The sequence below is a fragment of the Canariomyces notabilis genome (genome assembly GCF_033297395.1).
Source record: "Canariomyces notabilis strain CBS 508.74 unplaced genomic scaffold N656scaffold_9, whole genome shotgun sequence".
NCBI lineage: Eukaryota > Fungi > Ascomycota > Sordariomycetes > Sordariales > Chaetomiaceae > Canariomyces > Canariomyces notabilis.
Window position 1 is genome coordinate 247111 of NW_027041831.1, and position 15006 is coordinate 262116.

General features: G+C 55.7%; 7 protein-coding genes across 7 annotated transcripts; 2 read left to right on the top strand and 5 right to left on the bottom strand.

Annotated features, from left to right (window-relative positions):
- Window positions 1-455: 455 nt before the first annotated feature.
- N656DRAFT_768035 (mannose-binding lectin) lies at window positions 456-1865 on the top strand (the record flags this gene model as incomplete). Its single annotated transcript, XM_064813595.1, has 2 exons — window positions 456-677; window positions 747-1865. The coding sequence occupies 2 exons, from the start codon at window positions 456-458 to the stop codon at window positions 1863-1865; spliced, it is 1341 nt and encodes a 446-aa protein (XP_064670619.1).
- A 241-nt stretch (window positions 1866-2106) lies between these two features.
- Window positions 2107-3040, top strand: N656DRAFT_844627 (uncharacterized protein; the record flags this gene model as incomplete). Its single annotated transcript, XM_064819148.1, has 4 exons — window positions 2107-2289; window positions 2341-2514; window positions 2591-2801; window positions 2876-3040. The coding sequence occupies exons 1-4, from the start codon at window positions 2255-2257 to the stop codon at window positions 3038-3040; spliced, it is 585 nt and encodes a 194-aa protein (XP_064670620.1). The 5' UTR covers window positions 2107-2254.
- Window positions 3041-3172: 132 nt separating this feature from the next.
- N656DRAFT_708669 (aquaporin) lies at window positions 3173-4653 on the bottom strand (the record flags this gene model as incomplete). Its single annotated transcript, XM_064811526.1, has 4 exons — window positions 3173-3358; window positions 3418-3591; window positions 3659-4040; window positions 4121-4653. 4 exons carry the CDS (start codon window positions 4651-4653, stop codon window positions 3173-3175), a joined length of 1275 nt encoding a protein of 424 aa, XP_064670621.1.
- Window positions 4654-5716: 1063 nt separating this feature from the next.
- On the bottom strand, window positions 5717-7344 carry N656DRAFT_797594 (glycoside hydrolase family 125 protein; the record flags this gene model as incomplete). The annotated part of the gene is made up of 2 exons (XM_064817662.1): window positions 5717-5804; window positions 5858-7344. The coding sequence occupies 2 exons, from the start codon at window positions 7342-7344 to the stop codon at window positions 5717-5719; spliced, it is 1575 nt and encodes a 524-aa protein (XP_064670622.1).
- Window positions 7345-7783: 439 nt separating this feature from the next.
- On the bottom strand, window positions 7784-9981 carry N656DRAFT_640217 (HAD-superfamily hydrolase). Its single transcript, XM_064810403.1, has 2 exons — window positions 9312-9981; window positions 7784-9250 (listed from the first exon to the last, which is right to left on the bottom strand). The coding sequence occupies exons 1-2, from the start codon at window positions 9743-9745 to the stop codon at window positions 8224-8226; spliced, it is 1461 nt and encodes a 486-aa protein (XP_064670623.1). The 5' UTR covers window positions 9746-9981; the 3' UTR covers window positions 7784-8223.
- Window positions 9982-11898: 1917 nt separating this feature from the next.
- N656DRAFT_708113 (uncharacterized protein) lies at window positions 11899-12836 on the bottom strand (the record flags this gene model as incomplete). The annotated part of the gene is made up of 2 exons (XM_064811483.1): window positions 11899-12660; window positions 12765-12836. The coding sequence occupies 2 exons, from the start codon at window positions 12834-12836 to the stop codon at window positions 11899-11901; spliced, it is 834 nt and encodes a 277-aa protein (XP_064670624.1).
- A 379-nt stretch (window positions 12837-13215) lies between these two features.
- On the bottom strand, window positions 13216-14050 carry N656DRAFT_778572 (cytochrome-c oxidase, subunit VIIa). Its single transcript, XM_064815034.1, has 4 exons — window positions 14009-14050; window positions 13872-13914; window positions 13747-13777; window positions 13216-13679 (listed from the first exon to the last, which is right to left on the bottom strand). Exons 1-4 carry the CDS (start codon window positions 14030-14032, stop codon window positions 13592-13594), a joined length of 186 nt encoding a protein of 61 aa, XP_064670625.1. The 5' UTR covers window positions 14033-14050; the 3' UTR covers window positions 13216-13591.
- Window positions 14051-15006: the final 956 nt, after the last annotated feature.

Genomic DNA, 15006 nt, shown 5'->3' on the forward strand with positions numbered 1-15006 from the left:
GGCGTTGAACCGGGCCGGGTGTCAAGGTAACATCGCGCCGGGGACAACAGCCGAAAATCGGGGGGTCGGTCACCGAACGGGAAACTTAAATCCGACCTACTCTGGAGGAGAGAAACCTAGCGAGCCGAGATACTGATCATGATCTTGCCATCCAGTTACTGCTTTCACGTGGTCGTCTGCAACGGCATCGCTTGCAACCGAGGTAGCAGTCGACGTCGTTCGTACGTGCATTCCGGCAGATAGATTGCGCGTACGGCTCGCGCCATGATTCTAACCGTCCACGACGACGCCATGGTCCGTCCCGCTGCTTGAAGGGGTAGCCGCTCGGCCAAGTGACCGCGTCTCGATGCCGCAGGATATATATAAATGCGCAAGGGAGACCTCGTTCTTTTAGCTTTGATGGCTCAGCAGCCTGAGAATCAGACAATTCACTGCTGCCCCCAGCCTCCATCAAGATGAAGGCGACCCGGGCCCTTAGTGTCGCGAGCTCCTTGGCGCTGCTTTACGATGGAAGTCTGGCAGCCACGTCCGGCAGTATCAACGTTCTGGCCATGAACGTGGCTGGGCTACCGGCCATCCTGAACGACAATGCGGTGCCCGGAGACAAGGCAACCAACGCCGGCTTGATCGGGTCGAAATTCGCCCAGTATGGCTATTCTGTGATCCATGTTCAAGAGGTTTGTTATTACTTCAATCTTGAAGTCTCGGCAACAGTAACTGACTTTGATACTGGAAACCAATGACAGGATTTCAACTACCACGCGTATATCTATGCGACCGACAACCATCCTTACCGGACAGCTACGTCCGGCGGCGTCCCATTCGGCGATGGCCTCAACACCTTGTCCAAGCATGACTGGGTCAACTTCCGACGGATCGAGTGGGAGCAGTGCTCGAACGCCTCTGGCGCCGACTGCTTGACGCCCAAGGGCTTCACGTTTATGCGGCTCGCCCTGTCAGGCTCCACCGACAACACCACAACGGTCTACGTCGACTTTTACAACATCCACACCGACGCGGGGACCGAAGCCGACGACCTCACCGCCCGCCAGGCCAACATCAACCAAGTAGCGGCCTACATCTCAACCTGGAGCTCCGGCAACGCCGTGGTCATCTTCGGCGACACCAACAGCCGGTACAGCCGGACAGGCGACACGGCAGTCCGCTCTCTGCTCGCCAGCGGTTTCACCGACGCGTGGGTGGAGAACCAGCGCGGCGGCGTCGTCCCCACGGTCGAAAGCCTTTGCTCAAACCCAAGCACCGTCAACACCTGCGAGACAGTCGACAAGATCTTCTACCGCTCCAGCCCGCTCGTGACGCTGAAAGCGACCAGCTTCCGCTACGACAGCACCCGCTTCCTGCAGGCCAACGGCAGCATCCTGTCCGACCACAACCCGGTCTACGCGGACTTCACCTGGTCCGCGGGCACCTCATTCCGGCAGAGCGCTTACTTCGGCGGCGACTACGGCACCTGGTTCAGCGACGTCCCAACCCTTTCAACCAAAACTAAGCCCAAACCCTCGACACTAACCTTCCGGGGCGCATCCCGGTTGGATAGTGTCGGACTGACGCTGACCGACGGCACCAGCCTTGTCCATGGCGGCACGGGGGGCACCACAGTCTCGCTGGCTCTAAGTTCGACAGAGTACTGGGTTGAGGCGCGGCTCTGCAAGGGGGACAAGAGCGGGCAGACGCGCAACTTTTATATTCGTGCTGCCACCTCCGCGGGACGTACCCTGGTGGCGGGCACGGCGACGGCGGATTGCGCGACGTTTGTCGCGCCGGAGGGGTGGCATATTGTGGGCTTTGTCGGGCAGGCTGGGGATGAGATGGATGAGCTTGCGTTTGTTTACGCGCCGAGATAGGGGTATACTACGTGGTGGTGGGCTGGTTTGGTTTTGGCTGTCTAGCTTGAAGGTATCATGATGAATAGTAATTTTGCCAATATACCTAGAGTTAAAGGGGGAGTAGAAGATCTCGCATGAATTAGTAGTAGCGATCTTTGAGAACATAGAAGAAACCTAGGCAATGAATCTGAGCAAAAGGAACGACACTTAACAGTGACGGCATTACATTGATGTTGAGTGGCCAACGCGTAACGCGTGGCCTTGCGTGAAGAATTCCGTCCCATCTCCAGGTCAACAGCCCTTTTCAGCTGTTTTCGACTACGAACCTGCCCGCGGTTTCCTCTTTCACCTTCAATCTCGCCTTTCTTCATCAGACTGTGACGGAGGAAATGGCAACTCCTTGAAAGATGGACGAAAAATCGATTCCCCTTTATCATCCCACGTCGGTGAATCCTACTCCTGGAGTTTTGCGCAAACACTTAATCAGTCGCAGTGTCCCAAAGAAGGCCACCAGGGGCGAACTCCGCAAAGAACCATGCGAAGACTGCGCGCACTTCTACATTGCCAGCGGAGCGCCCTTTCTGGCATGCCGTGACAATGCGTCTGCGAGCGTGCGAGGCAAGCGCTATTACCGTTGCGTCTCGATGGGGCTCGGATGTCGGGCGCTGTAAGCCTCTAAGCCTTCCATCCCAGTCTTTTACTCTGGGCGATCGCTGACTGACTGCTTTGATCTTGATAACTAGGACTCTTGAGGCACAAGCCTGGGTATACTCGTACGAAGCGTACAAGGACATTCCCGAACTGGACATCGCTACGCTTGCGAAGATGCGGGTAAACGCCATGGTCGAGCTCAATAAGCCCCGGCAATATGACGAACCGACCATGATCTGGGGCGGTGACCCTGAAGAGGAGATTAGAGCGGCACATAAGCGCAATGACCCCTCTGGTCACGCTGTGAGTCGAGAGATAACCACGTCGCCGGATCGCAGTGGAAAGGACACGTCGCTAACACTTAAGCTGCTGAGCAGTGCAGTGTCTTTAAGGTGGAAGTGGAGACCCGAATTCAGAATCTGTTGGAGGAGGAAGAGAAGGCCATCAGTGATATTATCGGGGGCTTTGTGGATCGTTATGTTAAGAAGCTGGAGTCGTGGAGTGAGAAAGGATCTTGCAAGGCCGAGAGCGGAAGAACCTAGGGACCTACAGTTTGGTCATTGGTGCTGTGATGCTTACTAGTATCATGCCATCATCAATGTTGCCTCAAAGGCCAGATTCTGTCTAGTCGTTTCTCTCTCGCATGATTCCACCGCAAGTGCTACCTTTTCTGCTCATACAATACCCTCCTCAATGCCCCGGTGATGACGCTCTCTCGCAACCTTCCACGTATAGTCCGGCCGGAATATGTGCTTGAGCCCCATCCAGGGCGTGTTGATGGGCGAGGCCCCCGTGTAGATAAACACATCATAGAGAAGTCCGCCAAAGACACATCCACAGAATGGGGCAACTATCGGAATCTGCAGATACATTAGAATCGGGTCGGTATTTTGCCTAGGCCAGATCGACTAGGACTCACCCAGAAATAGTATCCGCCCGCAGACCACATTTGGGAGCCGTATCCCAGTATGGTGGCCATAATGCGCGGTCCGAGATCACGGGCCGGGTTGATGGCATACCCAGTATTCCAGCCGAACCCCGTGCCCAGGGCGAAGATGAGGAACAGCATCATCAAGGGGAACCATTTGCCGTCCTGGTCCGAGTTAGCTGCCACGTGATTGATCGTAGGCAAATGGCTATCAACAAATATCAGGACTCACCTTCTCAATCCCGTTATTCCCCGGGTCCCGCAACGCAAAGATAACAAGCACCAGAACCGCGCTAGCTATGAACTCCGAAAAGAACTGACTCGCCTTTGTCAGGAACGGCTGCGGGAACGTGCAAAAGATAGTCGCCGTGGCCTTCGGATTCGGCGGCACAGACCGGATTCCCTTGCCCTCATACTGGTCAATGGCGTTGATGTAGTTGGCATACACAATGCCTGACCCAACAAACGACCCGAGCAGCTGCGCAACCGCGTACGTGGGAAACCGCCTCCAGGGGAGTTGTCGGAACAGACAGTTGGAGAAGGTAATCGCCGGGTTGAGATACGCCCCTGAATCCCCTGCCACATATAACCCCAGCATAACACCCACTCCCCATCTACAAATATCACCCACCGTCAGCTCCACGCCCTTCAATTACACACACACCATCATATCCATATCCTAAGGTGGACTCACCCCCAATTAATACTCTGCCACCCCCCATACCCACTCCCCCCAGGGGCATCCTTTTGCCCCTCACTCAGCAACACCTGCGCCACGCTCGCATTCCCAAGCACAACCATAACCACAACCCCCCAAAACTCCGAAAACGGCTCCCGCAGCGCCACACGCACACGGGACCACCGCAACCCCTGGCGCTCGGCGAACTGTTCCTCCTCGTTGATGGGTGCTGCAGGGCGCAGGCCTAGCCGGGCTCGTGTGTGTCGGATTGTTTGGGAGGATGTGACACGCCGCGGTTCAGGCTTGTGGTGGTCATGGTGCTGTTCGTGGTGATGGTGATGGGCATGGGATGATCGCGAGGTTTCATGTTGGACGGTTACTAGCCGGGAGGAATGGGAATGGGTTGAGCCGGTTTCGATGTTTTCGATGTCTGTTACCTTGCGGGATGTGTGCTTTTCAAGCGACCTGTGCTCCTCGTTGTGCTCCCAGTCTGAGTCTGAGGGTGAATGTGAGTGTTGGTGTTGGTGTTGGTGCGGGTTGGGGTCCATTGGGTCTTCGGGGGGTGAGGGCTGGTCGGGTGAATTGTCGTGGTCCAGGTCGTTGTCATTGTGTTCATGGTCTTTCTGCGCCGAGACTAGGTGTGATGAGTGATTAGAAGAGTTGTCGAAGTTGGTCAGTGTCTGAGATGAAGATTCGTTTCCTTCTCTGTCCTGTTGTTTCGGGCTCATGGGGTCTTCAGGGGCATAAGACATGTTGGAATGTGATGTTGAGCGGAGAAACGGTCGCGGCTGAATCACAAAGGGTGACGAGGTTGTGACATGGGCGGGTTGAGAGGATGATATAGATCTAGAAGTGATAAGATCTAGATTCAAAACCTCTTCTCATCAAAAAATCTCAGATTCCCCCTGACCCAATTGACCACTTGTTTTCCATGACTGATAAAGACAGCCAATAACCCAACCCCTTGGGCTGTGATCATCCCCATGTGGAGAAAAACTACTGACACGAAACCTGTGGAAAATCCTCAGCTTGCCACAAACAGTGGGTTTTCTTCCGAATATCTTACCGTCCTGCGCCTGGTGTTGTGCGCTAGCGACGTCCATGATGAAGGTGTGTGGATGACAAGACCCACCGCTCGACGTCATTACCCCTGAAAACTTTTAAACAAAACTGTCAAGACAGCCACTGTAACCATACCTCATTTTGAAGCGCCACGGGTGGAAGAACATTCGTGAAGCAAAGCCTGACTGTAAGGGTGCTTGAGAGGGGTTCAGCCTAATGCAGGTGGGGTTCTTTTCCGGTGATCGGTGAACCTCCCCGTAAGGGAGTACTAGTCAACAAACCCCTATTCAGTATGGCAACCCAAGGAATCGATGTCGGCTCTGGTTTTGGGATTCTTGGTAACTGTGGGAAGGGAATACGGATGAGAAGGATGAAACCGTGGTAGACGATGGTGAGAATACCTAATGAACATGCAATGATGGCGGTGATGCGTTGAGCATGAGAACGTCCCCAACGAGGACAACTTCAGAATCCGAGCCACGCAGTCACTCCTCAACCGGCATGGAAAGGTGCATCACAGTCAATTATTATTCGCCTTAACTCCAAGCATCACTGAAAGCTCTGCTGCAGAATATGCGGCTTCCGGAAACGCAAGTCGAGGATCATCTGCCCAAACAGTCCGTTTGCCCAGGAGAACCTACTCACTCATCAGCATCGGAAGCACAGCTTTCACATCACAGAATAACTCACCACTGCCTCGTCCACCGACTCGCATCAAACGAGTTGACGCTCTCATGAATCAGCCCCAGCCCGTCCGTCGTGCTCAAAATCTCCCTCAGCACACCAACAATCTCCTCATCATCATCCGACGTCAAAATCCGGACGATACTCGCCATCGGCCACGCCATACCCGGGCCCGCATGCGGACCACCCACAGCATTGATCTGCGGCCCCGTCATAAAGTATGGATTCGCCTTCGCGCTCAAAATCCTCGCCCTGGTGCGCTGATACACCGGGTCTGTCGCAGCAAGATAGCCCATGAACGGCGCCGCCAGCAACGAGGGGACATTCGCATCATCCATCAGCACCGCGCCGCCGTACCCATCCACCTCGTACGCATACACTGTCTCCACCGCAGTGCCATTCCCACTCACCACAGGCACAATTCCAAACCGTGTAATCGCCTCCCTGAGCTGCCTCGACAAAGTCCGCATTTCATCCGCCAAGCCCTGCGGCGCGCCCTCCCCGAGCTCCTGCACAATAAACACCGCCTCCGCCAGCGACTGCGCAAACATCATGTTCGCCGGAATCAGGAACTGAAAGATGGTACTATCATCACTCGGCCGGAACGCGCTCCTAATCAGCCCCGTATCCCTCGCCACAGGACTACCCAACCCATCATTCGCCAGGGTCTCTGTCGCGCGCGTCGTCTGCCGCTCAAACGTGTACGGACTGTCCAGCACCGCACCATCCTCGCCATAAGTCGGTCGCATCATGGCCCTCGCCGTAGCCAGCACCGCCTGGACCGCAGACACCCACTGAAACCTCCCAAAAAACGCCGCGTCGTGCGTCGCCTCGTAGTAGTCGACACTAACCCTCAAAAACGCCGCCAGGCTGTCCAGCTCGTACTTGCACTCAAACACCTTGGCGGGATCATACCCCGGCACGACGGTATCCTTGTTCGCGCCTGGGTTATCCGCAGGCGGAATCCCACTCTCCACCGGCGGCTGGAACGAGTTACAATACGGCGCCGTGAGCAGGTATCGCGCCTGCAAGTTAATAACCCCCCTGTACAAACTCGCGATACTATCCACCCCATCATCCGGCTCAAGCACCGGCAAGTACGACTGCATCTGGTTGGCGCTGTCGCGGAGCCACATGGCGTCAATATCCCCCGTGATGACAAAAGTCAACTCCTCCTCGGGGTTGTTCGCGGCGAATCCCCGCCAGCGGATGGCCGTGTCGAGCGTGTTGGGGTATGTGTTCTCAAAGAGACGGTGCAAGTCTGGGTCGGCGATGACGTCGCTCATGTTGGCGACGAGGGATTCGATGGTGGAGGAGTTGAACGTCCGGCAGGCGGGGATCGGCCGCGCGTAGGACAGGGCGTGTTTGCCAGGGGAGAAGGGCTCATGGCGGGCTTTGGAGTGGGAGGAGTAGTCTGGGCAGGATTGAGAGGTTCCGAGGTCTGCGGCCAGGAGGGCGGTGGCCAGTATGATCTGAGAGCCGTCTGGTTTCATGATTGATTAGATAGTACTTAGATAGATCCGGCTCGTCGGATCCGTCTCACTCTATGGTCTGATCTGCTGCTGAAGTCATACGACATACAAAAGGGAGAGTGCAGTAGCACTGCGGCACGCTGGCACGGTTACCTTAAATATAAATGCATCCATTGCATCGCATCGCGCTGCATTGCTGCCCATGACGACGGATCGGCTGTGGCACGGGAACCGATGGTTTTGTTTGGGCGACGATCTCCCGCCCTGGACCAAACAGGTGCGCGAGATATAATGGGTCCGGTCGAGTCCAAGTCGGGTCCGTCGTCGAATCGGACCCATGGGTCAGGTGTGCAACCGTCATGCGGGGGAGCTTCCCCGGCTCCCGGCTAGTCACACCTTCTGTTGTTGGCCAGGTAATGTCATAGCCCGTAGCTGCATTGACCTGTTGAATAGCCGTTAATAACAACCCAGACAACTCCGGAGTCCGGACATTGCAATGCCGAGTCCATGTAGGATGATCCAGGAAGCCCAGTCTATTCAATCATCCCCCAAAGCCCAATATGTGACCCGTGATTTTCTAGTAAGCGAACGCTCTTTTGGGTGGCTCCCCCCGTTGCTGATGGTCCAAAACCGGGTGATGGCTTCTATGCGACCAGCAATGTCCGTTGCGTCCTTGAGTGCCTCCCAACATCCTATCCTAGTAATGAAGTGTAAGACCAGTGGACAAACAGAAAAACGAGTGGTGATCTGAAAATATCTACACCCGAAGAGGAAGCCAAAGAGAATCGAAAAAAATGTGGTATCTAAAGTCGTCAAGTCGTCATGAAAAGGAAAGGACACTCTCTGATCCAAAATCTCGTCCCGCCGTCAATCAACCGCTGAACGGGCATTCTGCGCCCCTCACATATCCCCAAACGGATCAACGACCTCAAAAGTCGGCGTGTGCCCCTCCCCAACCGCCTTCAGCGCGAGGTCATCAAGCGGCAGCATCCTGCCCCCAGTTGCCTTCCTCGATCCCCGCCGTGCCATTTCCCTCCGAATGCCATGGTTGACCGCATCCAGCACCGTATTCACCAACTTCCTTGGCTTGTACTTTGGCTCCGTCCCCTCCTGATACACCCCCGTCTTGACCAAGATGCTATACCACTCATTCTCACTAACCTCATTCATCGCATTCGTCCCCCGAATATCCGATTCAGGCGTATCACCAACAAAATACACCGTCGCCGGCGGCTTGGCTTCAGACAACCCGTGCTGGCTGGCCCGCCACTGCTGCAGCAGGCGCGTGGCAAACTCAAACGTCGACACCTGCGGCTTGCCGAAAGCATGCGTCTTGAGCTTGCGGCCGCCCGTGGTGTCCTCAAAGACAGTCTCAACAATCTTGCGGAGCGCGCCCATACCCAACCGGGCGTGCTCGTGTGCGGCAGACCACAGCACGTCGTTATGACTAAAAAAGATGGGCGGGCCCTCGTCAAAGGTCTCGGACCGCGTCTCGAGCCGGCCGCCTTTGCTCTGGGCAATGTCGAGGATGATTTGCAAGTCCGACGCCCAGTCGCGGCTGTCGGCAAAGACAAAGACGGCCTCGACGACGATGTCGCTCAGCTTGCCGCCGCGCGCGAGCAGGTCGCGCGAGTTGCGGTGCTCCGTCTCAGTCAGACGCCGGAACGGGGCCGTGGCGGCATTGGCCTTGAGGATGTCGCCGGGCGTGATGACGTCCCGGAAACCGTAGCTCTCGGCGACTTCGCGGCACTTCTCGCCTTCGCCGCCAACGACAAGGATCGTCCCGTACCGATCGGCAAATTCCCGCATGGGCGTGTGGCCGCAGATGAACTGGCCGGGGGATACTTCGATCTCGAGTTGCTGCGACAGATCGCGGCAGCGCTCCGTCTCAAACTTGCCGCCGCCGTTGGTCAGGAAGATGTACGGTCTGAGGGAGGCATGTTAGCATTAGAGATTTCCATCGGCAAAAGATTGAAAAATCCACTTACACTTTGATGCCAAATTCATTCTCGCCATTCAGCACCTTCATGGCCTCCACAGCCTCTGGAATCGGCTTTCCTCCACGGATGAGCACCCCATCAATGTCAAAAGCAAACGCAAAGCTGTCAACCACGCTCGGGTCCATAGCCGAGGTACCGGGGCCGGTGATTGGGGTGACAGGGCTCAGGGGAGTCTCGCCCTCCGACGGTGAGAAAGGTTCCTCGTCCGTTGCCGAGCTGGACGACGACAAGGCAGGAGAAGGGACTTCGTCCGTGGTCGAGCTGGACGACGACAGGGCGGGCGAGGGCACCTCATCCTCGCCCGGTTCCTCTACGCCAAGTGCCTCCAGCCTGCTGCGGGCGGCATCGAAGGCGTCAGCGAAGCTGCTGCTGGACACCTGCCGGGGCCCAATGCCCGGTCGCTGGACAGGCAGTGAAGACATGATGAATGAATCAAAAAGGAATGGCAGGCTGTCGTCTCTCAGCTGAGTAAAACCAAGCCAAGTAGTCAGGTGCGAATCCCCCGGTTACACACACTGACAGTGAAAGACAAAATACAGGGAAAAGAGGATGATGACCAAGTTGACAGGACAGGACTGCGGGGCACAACATGCAAAGAGGCGGCGCCCTTATATAGACTGAAGCCATCTATAACACCAACGTCGTCCGGACAGTAAACACTGTATGGTGGAGGTGGAGACACAGGCCGGTCGAAACCGCACCAAGACAGAACAAAGATGGCCCTTGGATCCATCCGTTGGCGAATGTGGGTATCTAAGTCCCCTCTCTGAAGAGTTCGGATCGTTTCTCGATCAGTCATCACCTGCCTGAAAACTGGGGGTTTGGACCCTCGCGAATGAGCTCGAATAACATGAAGCGTGTGTAACGAGTTGTGGGAGACGGCTTTCCACGCCACCTAGTCGCCCCACTCCACTGATGCATGGATTCGTCTGAGTCGTCTTATTCTGCCCCAGGATGCTCCATAGCAAGATCCACTGCCTGGAACTCGGACACTGGCGGACTTGGATCCCAAGGGTCCAAAGCAGACCTGGACGAGGGAGGTTGGGCGGACGATGTGTAAGACCCTGAAAGTTGTAGAAGTCGGTGAGCTAGACCCAACCGCGTACAGTGCCACTGTACAATACCAGGCCCCTACTCGTTCCATAGACGGCCCTTATCTCCAACCACTAGGGTACTTGTAGGTAGGCCTCCGTGGAAGTTCGTCCTTTGTGTGATTGCAGAAGCACCACCTAGGTGTGAAGTCATATCAAGTCTGGCATACCTCTGCGATACGCTCATACACCCCACGGGAGTCTGATACCGGCCTTTCGGGGCTGAAGAAGAGCTGGAAATCACTATCCGTAAGTGGTTGCTGACAGTCAGCCGCAAGACGAGGTTCAACACTCACAGTACGTCCACCACTGTGGGAGGCGAAGGGGCAGCCAGGCACAGATCTCATCATGAACCGGCCCGAGTCCCTCTGGCGGTTGACGTTACCCACACACAGTGTCACAGTGCCAGTGGCTATTCACGGAGGGGCAAATCAGCACTGCACCAGACCGGCAAACACGGCGCCGGCCCTTGACCGCCAAGCCGCCGCGCCGCCGATCCCATGACGTCAGGGCCGGGACCCCTGGTTGCAGAGACTTCGGCCGAAGTGGGTCCCCAAGGGTTCAGTCAGCGACACCATGCCGGCAAACGGCAAACAGAACAAGGCAGAGCCCGAAGATCTTGGGCCGTAACATTCCGTGGCCGGTTTGACACGTTGCCGGGGCCGGGCTGCACCGCCAGGGGTCTAACCATCTCATTGGATGGTTGCTTGTCGGCGAGTTGTATCTTGCATATCAATGAGGCCACATCCGATCTGGTCGACATGAGCTGATAGGCATGCATGTGAAAAGACGAGTCTGAGGCCTCCATGAGCTGCTCGGCATTGTTGTTTTGGTGAAGCTTCTTAACCGGAAATGGCAAGCGTCGATCCATGTGGTGAGACGTCAAGTTGTCAAAATCCCCGCGTCAGTCAAACTTCCCATTTCCTCTTTGAAGAAGAGGATCCGCCAGAACCAAGGCAACGATGCAGTGAAGCGTGTTTCAGCGCCGGACCTCTCGTCATCGAGAATCTGATGGTTATGTGCACATCAAAATCCGTTGGCAGGAATCCACCTTGAGAATTGGAGCAAGACCGGCAGCGTGGGGCCTGGCAGGTTCATCAGATGGATTGGGCCCAGATGTGCTGTGTGAGAGATGCCGCGACCTAACGGACTTGCGATCGTAGGTTTGTATGCGCATTACTCACACACAATTCTCCCTCCTCTTGGGTCAGATCAATCGGAATTCCCATCCCAGTCGGTGACAAGGACAAGCGGCGGCATTTAGGACGTAGAATACTCCCAGGTAAGAGCCAGCAGCGCTGGACACGAGACGGTGATGCGGAGAGCCCGATATTCTCCCTCAGCGATCAAGATCTTCCTCCTTCCCAGGTCCTTCCTTGGTACTCCTCTTCGAATCCAGTCAGCTCCGCATCGCGTCTCGGATATCGTGAGGGAGGCAGTGGGCCTAGTGGAGTTTCCACCTCCCCTTCATTATGAGAACAGTATTAGCCACCATTCTCCTCCCTCCTGCAAATCTCAAAGCTGCCCCATGGGGAACTAGCCGTCCAGCCGGCGTCCTCCACCATAGCATGCCGCTTGTCCCGCTCAGCTAAAGCCTCTTCAACACTAATCCCCCAGAAACCCAGAACCTCTGCTCGGTCAACACGCAGCCAGCCCCTCCAGCCAGCCGTGACGGCGATCGTAGAGGACATGGCGGGGGAGACACTCCCTGCCAAGTTCGGTGATCCGCCGATAATCACTGTACCCCACCACTCCCTGGAACGGCTGCGGTGCGCCCCATAGAGCATGTACTCTTCGATAGAAGCGAGGCAGTCAGCAACGTGCTTGGAGCTGCTTCCCCGCATAGGAGGACGTAGAATGTGGACATGGTCCAGATCTGCGCGCTGGACGTCGGGCCAACGGGTATTCGTGGAGTCTGCGAGCAGCGAGTCGGCGTTCGCTGGAGCCGTTGCAAGAAGCCGCAAGGGGTCGAATCGCCCTTCAAAGTCAGCAATAACCACGGCCTTCTCATGGGGCCGGGCGATCAGGGTTGCGATGAGCGAGTAAAGAAGCTCGCGATGGCGGCCTGCGACGGCGAGTGGGGCAGACTGCGTCGCGCGAAAATGGCGTTTGACGAGGTCATTGAGAGGGCCAAGGGGGAAATCTCGTAGTCGTGGGCTCGACAAGTGGCCATCGCCGGCACTGTGGTTGTTTGCGCTGGGTTCTGTAGCTGTTGTTGCAAAGTGTGTGCGGAGGGAAGCCAGGATCTGAAAGGAGACGCGGCAAGACGCGGGTGGTTAGTAATTTCTGTCCAACGCAGCTTCAGCCATCCCACCTTGACGCAACTTGACCATCGCCTCTAGCCGCCTACCTCGTCCAAATTTGTCTCTTCAATCTCGCTCAACAACCGAGAGCCGATACTGGCGGCCGCAGCGGTTCGCATTTCCTGCACCTCTCCAATCGTTGCGTCGCGTCGTCTAATCTCTCGATTCAATGGCACCACCCTGCGAAACCTTCCCGAGCAAGGCTCTCTCGTCAAGGGTGCAAATGGGCGTAGACGGCAAAGTGAGGAAGACGGAGGACGGGCGCCGCATAGATTTGGCTCGAGATTGCGACTTGTTCGGCCTCGTTCAGTACGATTGCGTTGTGCCGCATCCAGAGTTGGCCGACAGTCCAGTCAAGTGTTGGCCGGTGCAAAGATGGTTCCGCAGGTGAGGCTCAATCACTTATCTTCGTGTTTCTTGGTGCAGCGCGCAACGCAGTTTTGGGTTTGCTTGTTTCCAAGTCGATGCGCTGATGCGGCAAGTTAGATGCAAGGACAAGAAGGGCGTGTTTACGGCAGAAACGACTGCTTGGGAAGGTACATCCGTGGTAGGATCAACTCTGAGCACCACCCTAGCTGGATTGGGCCGACCAGAGGGGCATGGAACGCATAATTCAGACGACGTCAACACCGTCGGTTCTAAATATAATGGAGTCCCTTAGACATATCTTCTGTCTCCTATCCCCTCAGCCATTGTCTCGGCTTTGCCGTCCTTCCCTTAGGTATTGCTTGTCTTCCAGGAGTACCGACAAAATACTGCCGATTGACTGACTGAACCAGCGCCCGTCTATCCGTATGCCGTGTGAACGATGCCAATCCCCTTCCAAGCTGCCCTTCTATGCACGCGTACAACCCTCCGTCACGTCATCTTCGTTCTAAACTGCTTGCCTAGCCGCACGCTCGTCCTCCAGCTTTCTGTAGTAGTTGTCGCGAGCCACGGTCCTTGGGACGTGGTAGCCGTACCTATAATAGGGTTAGACTTGCTTCCGCGTCTCGCAAGGTCGGGATAACGGGTCATGGCTCGTCGTACCAGTAGGCGTTGGCGAAAGCGAATCCGAGACCTGCCGTCCAAGATTAGCGACGCGGACAGGCAAGCTTGAGCAAAGTCCTATCGGGCGGAATGAGCGCGATAATGTGCAGCTGGGCCGAACTTACCAAGCGCAATGCTCAGATCGGTTATGAGGCCACGCCGGAGCATCTAGCAACCAGTCAGTTTCGGTCAACGAATCCTTGCCAATCGCATCGACAATTGGCGGCCATTGAGCGAGGCAAAGTCCAGCAAAACCACGTACGCCAGTAATGGGTGCAATCGCCATTTTGTCTGGGTTGTTTTGAGACGCAAGAGGAGACGTTGAGCGGAGAGTCGAGCGAAGACAGTCGGTGGTATGCGTGGTTTGATGAAGCTTCCAACAATGGCCTGATGATGCATCAAGAGCTTAGCTGCACGTGACTTGGCTCTCCAAGAGTGTTCGCTTATGTAATCTGCTCCGATCCGCAACCACTGTCCGAGTCCGATAAACGTCCGTTCCTTCCTCCTCAACTTTTGAACAATGGAAAGGAGAAGCAGCTTTCTTTACCGGGTTCTGACAACACAAACTGTCCAACTTTCTCCTGGACTCGGCTTTTCCGACGGCCCAATGTTGAATGGACTGAATCGAAAGTCCAGATGACCAGTTCCCTTTTTCCAGGTTCAAATCCCGTTCATAAGTTATGACTTATGATCGCCCTGGTTCGATTCAAGAACGATGGTCCTGCTTCCGGCCTGGCTGTCTAGCCAGGCACATTGCCTGCTGTCTCAGCTCACCATGCCGCGTGGTTTTTGGGACTCAGGCCAACTTGACGGCTTCTGTGTCCTGTCACTATTCTTCAGGCTTCCAATAATCTCCTGCTGTCTTGATGTTTGGGCTCCGTCAAACGGTCGCGTCAGGATGTCTCACTCGTATCCCATGAGGGCCATGTTTGATGGTATGGTACTCCGTATCTGCTGCCGCACGCTCAGTTCTTTTTTCAATCTGTAGAACACTCACACCAACGGAAATCCAATGGCTCAGGGCTTCCTATTACAGGATGCCAGACTCCAGTGGCCAAATTCCAATGTCGGATCAATCATCGCGAATGATTCCTGGTTAACATCGAAACCGGGGTGGACTATTCAGCTGGACTGGCCTATCTGCATTGCGAGAACTTGATGAATATCCCCAAAGGAGGGCTTGATTCCGGGATCCGGAACATTTCACAACTGACTGCAGACCTCGTGTCCGGCATCCTCTCTCAGAATTCATTCCCCATG

Bases quoted from the DNA above. Each gene is read 5' to 3' on its own strand.
- N656DRAFT_640217 (XM_064810403.1), bottom strand. From the start codon at position 9,745: ATGTCTTCACTGCCTGTCCAGCGACCGGGCATTGGGCCCCGGCAGGTG. The intron at 9,251-9,311 runs GTAAGTGGATTT...TGCCTCCCTCAG, and splicing joins AATGAATTTGGCATCAAAGT to ACCGTACATCTTCCTGACCA.
- N656DRAFT_778572 (XM_064815034.1), bottom strand. From the start codon at position 14,032: ATGGCGATTGCACCCATTACTGGC. The intron at 13,778-13,871 runs GTAAGTTCGGCC...CTTGGACGGCAG, and splicing joins CGATCTGAGCATTGCGCTTG to GTCTCGGATTCGCTTTCGCC. The intron at 13,680-13,746 runs GTACGACGAGCC...ACCCTATTATAG, and splicing joins GCTTTCGCCAACGCCTACTG to GTACGGCTACCACGTCCCAA.